A 13032-nucleotide genomic window follows, 5' to 3' on the forward strand; every position below is an offset into this window, starting at 1 on the left:
GTGTGTGTGTACTGGGGATGGAACTCAGAGACATTCTACCTCTGAGCTCGACCCCCAGCCCTATTTTTTATTCTTTATTTTAAAACAGGGTCTCACTAAGTTGTTGCAGAGGGCCTCACTAAGTAGCTAAAACTGGCTGTGAACCTGCAATCTTCCTGCTCAGCCTCCTAAATACTGGGATTACAAGTGTAAACCACCACACCTGGCTTTACTTCTGTAATTGTGTGTGTGTGTGTGTGTGTGTGTGTGTGTGTGTGTGTGTGTGTGTGTGTGTGTGGTACTGGGGATGGAACCCAGGGGCCTTCTCCCTCCAGGCTACACTCCGAGACCTACTTTATATTTTATTTGTAAACAGGGTCTCTTAAACCAGCTGAAGCTGGCTTTGAACCTGTGTGATCCTCCTATCTCAGCCTCCCAAGCATGGGGATTACAACGTGCGCCACCACGCCCGGCTACTTCTGTAATTTTGTCAGTTTCTTCATTTAAAAATTTTAAGCTGGATGTGATGGCACATGCTTGTAATGCCAGCATTTGGGAGGCTGAGACAAGAGGATCACAGTTCGCAGACAGCTTCAGCTACTTAGTGAGGCCCTTTGCAACTCAGTGAGACCCTGTTTCAAAATAAAGAATAAAAAATAGGCTGAGGATGGAGCTGGGTTCCATCCCCAGTACCACCAAAAAGAAGAAGAGGAGGAGGAGGAGGAGGAGGAGGAGGAGGAGGAGGAGGAGGAGGAGGAGGAGGAGGAGGAAATAATCCCCGTACTTGGGAGGTTGAGGCTGTAGGATCACAGGTTCGTGCCTAGCCTCAGGTACTTAGTGAGGCCCTCCACAACTGTGTAAGATCCTGTTTCAAAATAAAGTGTGAAAATAGGGCTGGGGGTGTAGCTCTGAGGTAGAATACCCCTGGAATCAATCCCCAGTACCATAAAATAAATAAATAAAAATAAAAATTCTATAAACTGACCATGGTGGTGCACAATTGTAATTTCAGTACTTGGGAGGCTGAGACAGTAGGATTACAGGTTCAAGGACAACCTCAATAAGTAGTGAAAATCTCATTAACCTACTGAGACTCAGTTTCAAAATAAATATTTAAAAATAGGACTGGGGTTGTAGCTCGGAGGTAGAATGCCTCTGGGTTCAATCCCCAATACCACAATAAATAAATAAATAAATAAATAAATAAATAAAATTTAAGCAGGGCATGATAGCATACATCTGTAATCCCAGTCCTTAGGAGACTGAGACAGGAGGATCTCAGACTTGAGGCCAGCCTCAAAAATTTAGTAAGACCCTGTTTCAAAACAAAAAAAAAATTGGGAGTGTAACTCAGAAGTAGAACATCTCTCATTCAACCTCCAGTACCAAAAATAAATAGATAAATAAATAAGTAAATAAATACAAGACTGGCATGTTGGTGCATGTCTGTGATCCCAGTGGTTGGGAGGCTGAAACAGGAGGATCACAAGTTCACAGGATTGCCAGCCTCAGCAATTTAGCAAGACCCTCAAGAATTTAGTGAGGCATCTTCAAAATAAAAAATAAAAAGGGTTGGGAGTATAGCTGAGGCAGATTTCCTCTGAGTTCATTCCCAGTACCAAAAAATAAAAATTTTAAAAGGGTTGGGAGCCTGGCGTGGTGGCACACGCTTATAATCCCAGCATTTGGGAGGCTGAGACTGGATAATCATGGTTCACGGACTGCCTCAGATACTTGGGCCCTTTGCAACTCAGTGAGACCCGGTTTCAAAATAAAGAATTAAAAAAAAAAAAGGGCTGGTGGGTGCAGCTCAGAGGTAGAATGTCCCTGGGTTCCATCCCTAGTACCACAATAAATAAGTAAATTAATTAAAATTAAAATAAATAAAAAGGGTTGGGAATGTAGCTCAGTGGTAGGTTGCTTGGCTAACATGTATGAGGCCCTAGGTTCCATCCTCAGCACCACAAAATAAGTAAATAAATAAAATTTCCAGTAAGTTGCATTTACTTGGTTATATATTTAACAAATCAAATGAAATTGATATTGGCAAAAAAAAAATACAGCATGTTTGGCTAAAAAAAATAAAAAGGACTGGGGGGTGTAGCTTAGTAGTCAGATTCAATCTCCAGTAGCGAGGTCGGGAACCTTGGATTCTCTTTTTTTTTCTTTTCTCTTTTGGTACTAAGGACTGAACCTGTTTTGAAATAGGGTCTTGCTAAATTACTGAGGCACTTTGTGGACCTAGTCTTCCCTTCTCAGCCTCCCAGGTACTGGTTTTATAGGCATGTACCACCAAACCTGGCTGCAAACTTGGATTCTAATCCCAGAATTAACTAAAACTGAGTTTTTGAACATTTTTTTTAATTTCAGCAATTATCACATACATCTTCTGAAAAGATGGAATTGGACTGAACATTAAGTGATTTTCAAAGCTCCTTCCAAAAAATCTGAGTTTCTGTAAAATAGAAGGGGAGCCAGGCATCGTGGTACATGCCTGCAATCCCTATGCTCAGGAGGCTGAAACAGGAAGATCCACAGCTTCAGCAATTTAGGGAGACCCTCCACAACTTAGTGAGACCTTGTTTCAAATTAAAAATAAAATAGGGCTCGTGGTGTAGCTCAGTGGTAGAACGCACTGGGTTCAGTCCCCAGTCACACACACACACACACACACACACACACCCCAAAAGAAGTAGAAGGGAAAACCAGGTGTGGTGGCTCATGCTTGTAATCCCAGCATTTGGGAGGCTGAGACAGAAGGATCGCAGTTTGCAGCCAGCCTCAGTTACTGAGGTCCTTTGCAAAGTCAGTGAGACCCTGTTTCAAAAAATAAGAATAAAAAACAGGGCTGTATCTCAGGGGTAGGATGCCCCTGGGTTCCATCTCCAGTGTTGAAGAAAATAAAAATAAAAAGCAGAAGGGAAAGCATATTAGATGAGATTTTATTATCATTTATCAACCCAGTTTTCTTTACGTGAAAAGTGTCCCAAGTGACAAATATGTGATCTGTCACTGGTCCACTAATTCCTCTTGCCTTCATTCTCACCACATGATAGGAAATTGTTAAGAAACAAATATTAAAAATATATTTTTTTTCATTTTTTTGTAAGATCGTTTTTTCTAATTACAAATTGGTATATTAATTAATTCAGAAAACTTGCAAAACAAAAAAAAAGTGTAAAGGCAAAACACATATACAAATATTCACTCTTTTTTTTTTTTTCTCCTTCTTTTTTCTCTTTTGGTGGTACTGGGGATGGAACCCAGGGGCCTTCTACCTTCGGTCTACACTCCCAGACCTATTTTATATTTTATTTGGAAACAGGGTCTCTTAAGCCAGCGCGGCTGGCTTCGAACCTGCGCGATCCTCCTGTCTCCGCCTCCCGAGCGCGAGGATTACAAGTGTGCGCCACCACGCCCAGCTTTAAATACTCATACTCTTACCACTCAAAAAAGCCAGGGCTGGTGGTGCAGGTCTGCAATCCCAGTACTTGGGAGGCTGAGACAGGAGAGTTGCAGCAAGGTAGAGAGACTCAGCAACCTACTGAGACCCTGTTAAAAAACAAACAAAATAAAATATAATAAAAAGGGCTGGGGCTGTAGCTCAGAAGTAGAATAATGCCCCTGGGCTCAATTCCTAGCACCAAAATCCAACAACAAAAACTCACCACTGTCTTCCTATTACTTTTAAAAATATGGTTTGTAAACCTGGCATAGTAGTGCAAGCCTATAATCTCAGTACATGGAAGCCTGAGACAGGAGTATTACAGGTTCAAGGACAGCCTCTGCAGGGTAGTGAGACTTTCAGTAACACAGAGGGACCATGTTTCAAAACAAAAATAAGGGCTGGGGGTGTAGCTTAGAGGTAGAATGTCAGATTCAATTATTCATGGTATGGTACACATACACATATTCATAGAATAGCATAGTCTGCAGTCTGCTTTTTCTCACTTTCGTTTATTTTGTGGTACTGGGGATTGAACCCAGGAGTGCTCTACCTCTGAGTTACACCTTCAGCCCTTTTTATTTTGAAGCGGGTCTTGCTAAGTTAGTCCACACTGGGCTCTAACCTGTGATTCTCCTGTCTCAGCCTCCCAAGTACTGGGATTACAAGGTGTGTATCATCCCACCCAGCTTTTTTCTCACTTTATAAGTACATTATATGTACTTCCTTACAACCAATTTGGGTGCCCACAAGGATGTGCCCACACCCCAATAAACTATCAGAAGTTAAGCAGACAGTGTTAGACAGGTTTTGAAACAGCTGTAATTCTTTTTGTCACATATCCGTTTTACCCTTTTTATCTGCTGCAGGATGGATTGGTTTCACTGCAATCAGTGTTTCCGAAAAGACGGGGCTCAATTCTTTGTCACCAGCTGCGGCCATATTTTCTGTGGAAAGTGTGTGACTCTGGGTGAGTAACTTGTTTTCAAATTCAAGCAAAATGTTTCTAACCTAGATATAATGATTAGCCATCTCTCTGTGTGACAGGATAAAGATCACTTAGTAGGCCAATGGTGGTGTGGATGATGTAGGAAGCTGTTGATTTGGGAAATTGGAAGACTCCCTTAATAAAGAATGATGCTCAATGACTTGGTAAATCTATTGCTTGAATACCAAAACCTACTCCTCAGTGTTTTGAAGTCCATAATAGGAAAAGCCACAGTGGATCAGAAATAATGAAAATAAAGACACTGTGGGGATTTTTTGCTTTTGTTTTTATTTTTTTGAGACAGGATTTTGCTGGGTTCCTCTACTCAGCTGTCTGCCTCAGCATCCTGAATAGCTGGGATTACAGGTGTGCACTGCCACAACTTGCAATTTAGAAAGATATTTTCGAGCCAGGCTTGGTGGCACGCACCTATCATTTCAGTACTTGGGATGCTGAGACAGGAAGATCACAGGTTCAAGACCAGCCTTAACAATTTAGTGACACCCTCAGCGATTTAACAAGACCCTGTTTCAAAACAAAAATAAAAAAAGGGCTGGGGGTGAGCCGGGCATGGTAGCACACACTTGTAATCCCCGCGCTTGGAAGGCGGAGACAGGAGGATCACACAGGTTCAAAGCCAGCTGCGCCGGCTTAAGAGACCCTGTTTCCAAATAACAATATAAAAAATAGGTCTGGGAGTGTAGCCCGGAGGGTTTCCAGGAACCCCAGTACCACCAAAAAAAAAAAAAAAAAAAAAAAAAAAAAAAAAAAGGGCTGGGGGTGTGGTTCAGAGATAAAATGCCCTTGGGTTGAATACCCAGTACCAAAAACAAACAAATAAATATTATTGCTTGTACCAATCTTATGTCACCTTCACCACAGTTCTATATGGTGACTATTATTAGATCTATTTTATTTTATTTTTGTGGTACTGGGAATTGAATCCAGGGGCATACTATCTCTGAGCTACACTTCAGACTTATTTTATATTTTATTTTTTGGAGTACTGGAGATGGAACCCAGAGGCACTCTACCTCCAAGCCACACCCCCAGCCCTATTTTTTTTATCCTTTATTTTGAAACAGGGTCTCACTGAGTTGCAAAGGGCCTCACTAGCTGAGGCTGTCCTCGAGCCTCAATCCTCCTGTCTCAGCCCCCCAAATGCTGGGATTACAAGTGTGCGCCACCACACCCAGCTTCTTTAATTTTTATTTTTAAACAAGGTCTCACCAAGTTACTGAGGCTGGCCTTGAAGCTGTGATGATCCTGTCTCAGCCTCCTAAGTACTGGGATTACAGGTATGTGACACTATCACCTGGCTATTACATCTATTTTATAAAAGAGAAAATTGGCTTGGATAAGATAAGTGATTTGACTAAGATTTTATAACTATTAAGTGTTAAAAAGGCACTTGTAGCCGGGCGTGGTGGCGCATGCTTGTAGTCCCAGCATTCAGGAAGCTGAGACTGGAGGATCGCGGTTCGCAGACAGCCTCAACTACTTAGTGAGGCCCTCTGCAACTCAGTGAGACCCTGTTTCAAAATAAAGAATAAAAAATAGGGCAGGGGGCGTGGCTCGGAGGTCAAATGCCCCTGAATAAAGAAAGGCACTTGTATGTAAGATTGGTTTATTTTGTTTTTGTAGTGCTGGGAATTGAACCCAGAGCCTTGAATATGCTGGGTTCTACCATAAGTCAGACCTCAGCCCTGTTTTGTATGGACTTTTTTTTTTTTTTTTTTTAAGGAAAAAGTACTTAAAAGGGTCAGGCAGGTTAGCTATTGACAGTTGCCTGTAATCCCAGCTACTCAGGTCAGTGGACAACATAATCAGACCCTATCTCAAAAAAAGAAAGAAAGAAAAAATGGGTCAGGTATGGTGGCACACACTTGTAATCCCAGTACTTGGGAGGCTGAGATAGGAGGATTGCAGGTTTGGGTTTTGTTTTTGTTTTGTTTTGTTTTTTGCTTTTTTTTTTTTTTTTTTTGGGTGGTACTAGGGGTGGAACCCAGGGGCTTTCTACCTCCGGGCCATACTACCAAACCTATTTTATATTTTATTTGGAAACAGGGTCTCGCTAAGTTGCTGAGAGCCTCACTAAGTAGCTGAGGCTGGCTTTGAACTTGTACAATCCTCCTGTCTCAGCCTCCCAAACGCGGGGATTACAAACACGCGCCACCATGCCCAATGTGATTGCAGGTTTTTAGCCAGCCTCAGCTACTTAGTAAGGTCCTCCACAGTTTAGTGAGACCCTATTTCAAAATAAAGAATAAAAAATCTAAGCTGGGTGCCTGCTTGTATTCCCAGCCTTGGGGAGGCTGAGACAGGAGGATTGCAGTTCAAAGACAGCCTCTGCTACTTTGTGTGGCCCTTTGCAACTCAGTGAGACCCTGTTTCAAAATTAAGAATAAAAAAATAGAGCTGGGAGTGTAGCTCAGAAGTAGAATGCCCCTGGGTTCCATCCCCAGCACCACAAAAAAAAAAAAAAAGAAAAAAGAAAGAAAGAAAGAAAGAGAGAAAGAAAGAAAGAAAGAAAGAAAGAAAGAAAGAAAGAAAAAGAAAGAAAGAAAGAAGAGGAAAATCTGGCTGGTGGTGTAGCTCAGAGGTAGAAAGCCCTTGGGTTAATCCCCAGTTCCGCAAAAAAAAAAAAAAAAAAAGATAAAAAGCAACTTCCAAGGTATATAAATTCCTAACAGAGGGACCTAGGATAGAGTGCTTTGATCAGGGAGTATTCACAGAAGCATGTGGTGGGATTTTTTTACATAATAACTAGAGTTTGCCAAGTGGATAAAGCAGGGAGGAAAGATTATTCTAGTTTAAGACAACAGCATGTATAAAGACATATAACATCATAAAACCAAAGGACCACACGTAGTTAGAATTGGTAGAATATAAAGAGGTAGCCGGGCGTGGTGGCGCACGCTTGTAATCCCCGAGCTTGGGAGGCAGAGACAGGAGGATCGCGCAGGTTCGAAGCCAGCCGCGCTGGTTTAAGAGACCCTGTTTCCAAAAAAAAAAAAAAAAAAAGGTCTGGGAGTGTAGCCCGAGGTAGAAGGGCTTCCAGGAACCCCAGTACCACCAAAAATAAATAAATAGATAAATAAATAAATAAATAAATAAATAAATAAATGTAAAATACAGGTGTGGTGGTGTATACCTGTAATCCCAGTATTTGGCAGCCTGAGACAGGAGGAGTGTAGGTTTGTGGCCAGCCTTGACAACTTACCAAGGCCCTCAACAATTTAGTGAGCTGTTTCAAAATAAAAAATTAAAAGATCTGGGGGTATAGCTCAGAAGTAGAACGTCCCTGGTTTCAATCCCCAGTACAGAAAGAAAGAAAGAAACAAAGAAAGAAAGAGAAAGAAGAGAAAAAGTAAGGTAAGAATACTGAGGTGAAGCTGGAGAGCTGGAAAGGGGCCAGAGGATGGGTCTCTGAATACCAGCCTGAAGATCCTGACCTTTATTCTGTATATTATGGAGAGCAGTGAAAGTTTGTCTTGTTTATTTGAGAAGCATGATTTGCACTTGCTAGATCATAGTGGGAACAAAATGGGGGGCAGAATGGGAAAAACCTTTATTCCATAAGCAAAAAACAGTTGGGTTAGGTAGTGTCTGGAGTTTACTCTCTATGAGAATCTCATTACCCTCTTATATTCTTGCTGTTGTAACTGAGCAGCTCACTGTGGTAACAACAGCTCACTCTGAAGTGCTTTATCCCTCTGAAGCATAAAGCATGTGCTCTTTTCTCCTAACATGACATTTATCTTAATCAATAACCAGCACCAGTACTAAAATTTCACTTCACAGGAAAAATTCAAAATTTTAATTTTTGCTTGCTTCAGATTGGATTAATTTAAGAATAGAAGTAAAAAAGCCTCAAAGCAAAACTAGAAATATTAGCAAAGTGACAACGGCAGGAATAATGGAGTTTCTTATAGAACCCAGGTGTGCCTGTGGTCAGGGAGGTAGGATAAGAGAAAGACGTAAAGTTACAATCATTGGTACTCCTCCCGGTACCCCCGTGAATGGAGTCTAGTAGTGCCCTTGGAGGGTTATTTATCTATTTATTTATTTATTTATTTTGTGGTCCTGGGGATGGTACCCAGAGGCCTCTACCTCTGGGCTACACTCCCAGACCTATTTTATATTTTATTTGGAAACAGGGTCTCACTAAATTGCTGAGAGCCTCACTAAGTAGCTGAGGCTGGCTTCGAACCTGTGCAATTCTCCTGTCTCAGCCTCCCACACACGGGGATTACAAGCGTGTGCCACCACGCCCAGCTCTCTTGGGGGTTTAGAATTGTCCCTCTTGTCTCAGAAAAAAAAATAATAATGGGGAGGGGAGCTTGGCATGGTGGCACACACCTGTAATACCAGTACTTGTGAGGGTGAGACAGGAGGGCTGCAGGTTTGAAACTAGTCTCAGCAACCTAGTGAGACCTTGTTTCAAAGTAAAGCACAGAGTATAGCTTGGAGGTAGAATGCCCCTGGGTTCAATCCCCAGTGCCACGCAAAAAATAAATAAATAAATAAATAAATAAATAAATAAATAAAAAAAAGGGAAAAGGAAATGAATAGAGATAGTGTGGAAAGGCCCTACTTACTTCGTGTGTGTGTGTGTGTGTGTGTGTGTGTGTGTGTGTATTACAAGAGATTAAACCAGGGGCATTCTACCTCTGAACTACACCCCCAGTACTATTTTATGTTTTATCTTGAAACAGGGTCTCACTAGGTTTCTGAGAGTCTCAGTACTTGCTGAAACAGTCCTCACATCTGTGATTCCTCTGTCTCAGCTTCTCAAGTACTGGGTTTACAGGTATATGTCACCACATACCCAGCTTACTTGTACTTAAGAATAGTTTGGAAATGCTGATTTAAAGAACAGAGCTAAGCTGATATCCTTTTATAGCATGATAATATTCTAAATTGCTAAGAACCTTTTTCTTCTCTTGGTAGTCTATTTGATTGTTACCGTGTGCTTTAGGAAAATTTTACCTCACACCCATGAAAACCAAATACTTTTTTCTGTTTTCTCCTAGAAAAATGTGCCAATTCCCTGCAAGCATCTGGCTCTTTCTGATAATGTAAGTGCCCGCCACATCATCTTGTCCCATTTCTGATCTGTAGGAAGTATAGACAAAGTACAGATGATGAATTAATCAATTGATTGATTTTTGGTACTAGAGATTTAGGCCAGGGGCAGTCTACCTCTAAGCTACACACCCCTTTTTATTTTCAAATGGGGTCTTGTTATTGCTGAGAGTCTTGCTAAACTACTGAGGCTGTTCTTGAACCCACAAGACCTCCTGTCTCAGCCTCCCGAGTACTGGGATTACAGGTGTGTGCCACCACACCCAGCCAGATGGGTTTTTTTTTCCAAATAAAGAAAAGGAACAAATTTATAGATAGAAATTATAGAGGATTATTGCATTTCACCTCAGTATCAGCATTCTATTTATTCCACTATGGATAGTCTCTCTGTGTGTCTTTCTTCTCTTCATAGCTAAAACCTCAGGAAAAGACATTCTTCAAAAGCCCTGTGGAAACAACTTTGCAGCATTTTAATCGTATCTCTCAGGTATGAGAAAGAAAAATGAAGAAAGTATGATATTCCAGGCAAGTCCCAATAACTTCTTATTCTTTTACCAAAGGTTCTCTTGCTGGGTGTGGTGGCATACTTCTGTAACCCCAGCAAATCAGAAAGCTGAGGCTGGAGGATCACAAGTTAGAGACTGGTCTGGGCAACTTAGCTAGACCTCGTCTCACAATAAAAATAAAAAGGATCTGGGTGTGATGGTGTACACATGTAAGTGAAACGGGGTTTCTTGAGAAGAAACCCGGCGTTTCCTTACCGGATTCTTGTCTGCGGCGAATGAAGAATGACACCTGCAGACGGCAGGAAGGGAATAAAAGGTTTATTGGAAGCAGCAGGGAAATAGGGAAAAGTGGTCGAACATCCCTAAGGGCTGTCAGGACTATGATGTCTAGCAGCTGCCTTCAGGACAATACTTGAGGGTATCCCAAGCCAAATGCCTTCAGTTGCAAGCTGCTTTCTCCCAAAGTCCATGCGATCTGCCAGAAAAGAAGTGCCAAGTCACCCCTAGGGGCCCTGGTCAGCCTTGATGTCCAGAAGAGGCCTTCAGGTCACCACCCGAGTGTAGCCCGGGCCAAGTGCCTTCAATTGCACCCCACCTTCTCTCAAAGCTAACGCGACCTGTGAGAGAGAGAGAGAGAGGAAAGCTCCCCAACGGGGAGGGGTTCCCAGAGTGGGTAACCGTCCTGGTGACTGCGCTATATATATCTCTGCATGTCCTCTATTGCTTGGAGTCTGGGAGGCAGTTCTTAAAATTTGCACAGGGTATTTGCATGTCCTTTGGGGAGTCTCCTTTCAGTAGAGGTGTCAGACTTGCTCCAGTACGATGTCTCCTGGGTTTGTTGATTAGTAAACAGATGCTTTTGTGAAGCTTTGGTCATTCTTATCTCTGAACCTTGGAAGAGCTGGTCTCTTTTAGGAGCCTTGGAAGTTAATTAGTATTCATTGCCCCTCAGGAAATTAAGTTTTTCTACCGAGGCCTTTTTCCTATCTGCCTACTTCCTTTCTACCTCCTCATAATCCCAGTACTTGAGAAGCTGAGACAGGAGAATCACAGGTTTGAGGTTAGCAACACCTTCAGCAATTTAGTGAGACCCTGTTTCAAAATAAAAAATACCAAAGGGCTGGGGGTGTAGCTCAGAGGTAGAATGCCCCTGGGTTCAATCCCCACTACCAAAAGCTAAATTAATAGATAGAATAAAAATAAAAAGGGCTGGTGGTATAGCTCAGTGGTAGAGAACTCCTCGGTTCACTCCCCTAAGTACCACAAACAAATAAATAGTATTTTTAAACTGTATTTGTACAAAACAGAGAGGAATTGCTCTCTTTACTTTCTTCCTTGGTGACACAAATCTCAACCAATTGACTCTTACTAACCCAGAATTGTGAGAGACTATAAAAATCATTATGAATTTATTTATTTATTTATAATTTTTTTTTTTTTTTTTTTTTTTTTTTTGCGGTACTGGGGATGGAACCCAGGGGCATTTTACCTCCGAACTTCACCCCCAGCCCGATTTTTATTCTTTATTTTGAAACAGGGTCTCACTAAGTTGCAGAAGGCCTTACTAAGTAGCTGAGGCTGGTCGTGATCTGCAATCCTCCTGTTTTAGCCTCCCAAGTACTGGGATTAAAAGCATGTGCCACCATGCCCGCTCTGTATTTCCTAGTTCTACTAAATATTTCTTAAGACTATTTTAGCCTAGGGTTTTACCATCCTTCTCTGAAGATACATGCATCTTCTAAAAATTGCTTTCATCCTAAAAATTTCTGGATCCTGTAAACAGTGAATTTGGTGGTTTATTTCTGAAGCTTTTTTGGTTCATGTTCTTCATTTTTATTTGTCAATAACTTTTCTAGGAACTGGTGGGCTGAGGATGTAGCTTAGTAATTGAACACTTGTCAAGCATGTGTGAAGCCCTAGGTTTGATCCCTAGTTCAGAGAGAGAGAGAGAGAGAGAGAGAGAGAGAGAGAGAGAGAGAAGAAAAAGAAGAAGGAAGAAGAGAAAGAGGAGGTGGAAGAAGAGAATTCACAACCAGTTGCCTGAAAAATTTTAGACATTTTTTTGTTATTGTTTCTGGTCCTGGGGGTTGGAACCCAGGGGTTTTTCTACCTCCAAGATATACTTCCAGACTTATTTTATACTTTATTTGGAAACAGGGTCTCACTAAGTTGCTGAGAGCCTCACTAAGTAGCAGAGGCTGGTTTCGAACCTGTGCGAGCCTCCTGTCTCAGCCTCCCAAGCACTGGGATTACAAGCGTGCGCCACCACACCTGGCCTAGTTGCCTGAATTTTATTTATTTATTTATTTATTTATTTATTTATTTATTTATTTATTTATTTTTGGTGGTACTGGGGGTGGAACCCAGAGGCTTTCTACCTCCGGGCTATACTCCCAGACCTTTTTTATATTTTATTTGGAAACAGTGTCTCACTAAATTGCTGGAAGCCTCACTGAGTAGCTGAGGCTGGCTTTGAACCCGTATGATCCTCCTGTTTCAGCCTCCCAAGTGCGGGGATTTCAAGCGTGTGCCACCACGCCCGGCAAGTTGCCTGAATTTTAGAAAATGTTTGTCCTTTCCTAATGTCTTATATATTGACAAATCATTGACTTGGTCAGTAACAATAGAAATGTAGAAGAAGGTAAAGAGAAGGCAGGACAATCATTTGAGAGAGTTCCCAAGTTTTAAAAACTTTTTTTTCTTTCTATTCTCTTGTTCTCCGTGTTTCCTAGTATTTTATCACTCTTCCTTATCTTTATTTATTATTTATTTTGTGTGTGTGTGTGTGTGTGTGTGATACTGGAGATCGACCCAGGGTTATTCTACCTCTGAGCTACACCCCCTATCCTTTAAAAATCATTTTTTTTAAGCAGGCCTTGCTAGGTCGCTGAAAGTCTAAGTTGCTGAGGCTGATCTCCAGTGTATGCTTCTCTTGTCTCAGACTCCCAAATGCTAGAATTACAGGGGTACACCAGGCCCTGACTCACTGTTCCTTTTATGTATTCTTCTTCTTTTTTTTTGGAAGG

The 13032-nt window shown here is 41.6% G+C and overlaps 1 protein-coding gene across 1 annotated transcript in view; it reads left to right on the forward strand.

Moving 5' to 3' along the window:
* Positions 1-4294: 4294 nt before the first annotated feature.
* Positions 4295-13032, forward strand: part of RNF212B (ring finger protein 212B) — a gene marked incomplete at both ends in the record, with an annotated part of 44107 nt that continues 35369 nt past the window's right edge. Inside the window, 4 exon segments of the mRNA XM_080707099.1 lie at positions 4295-4394; positions 9449-9459; positions 9461-9493; positions 9913-9987. Of these exon segments, the coding sequence (XP_080563225.1) occupies positions 4295-4394; positions 9449-9459; positions 9461-9493; positions 9913-9987 (219 nt within the window).

This window comes from Muscardinus avellanarius (assembly GCF_963383645.1).
Source record: "Muscardinus avellanarius genome assembly, chromosome: 12".
NCBI classification, from domain to species: Eukaryota; Metazoa; Chordata; class Mammalia; order Rodentia; family Gliridae; genus Muscardinus; species Muscardinus avellanarius.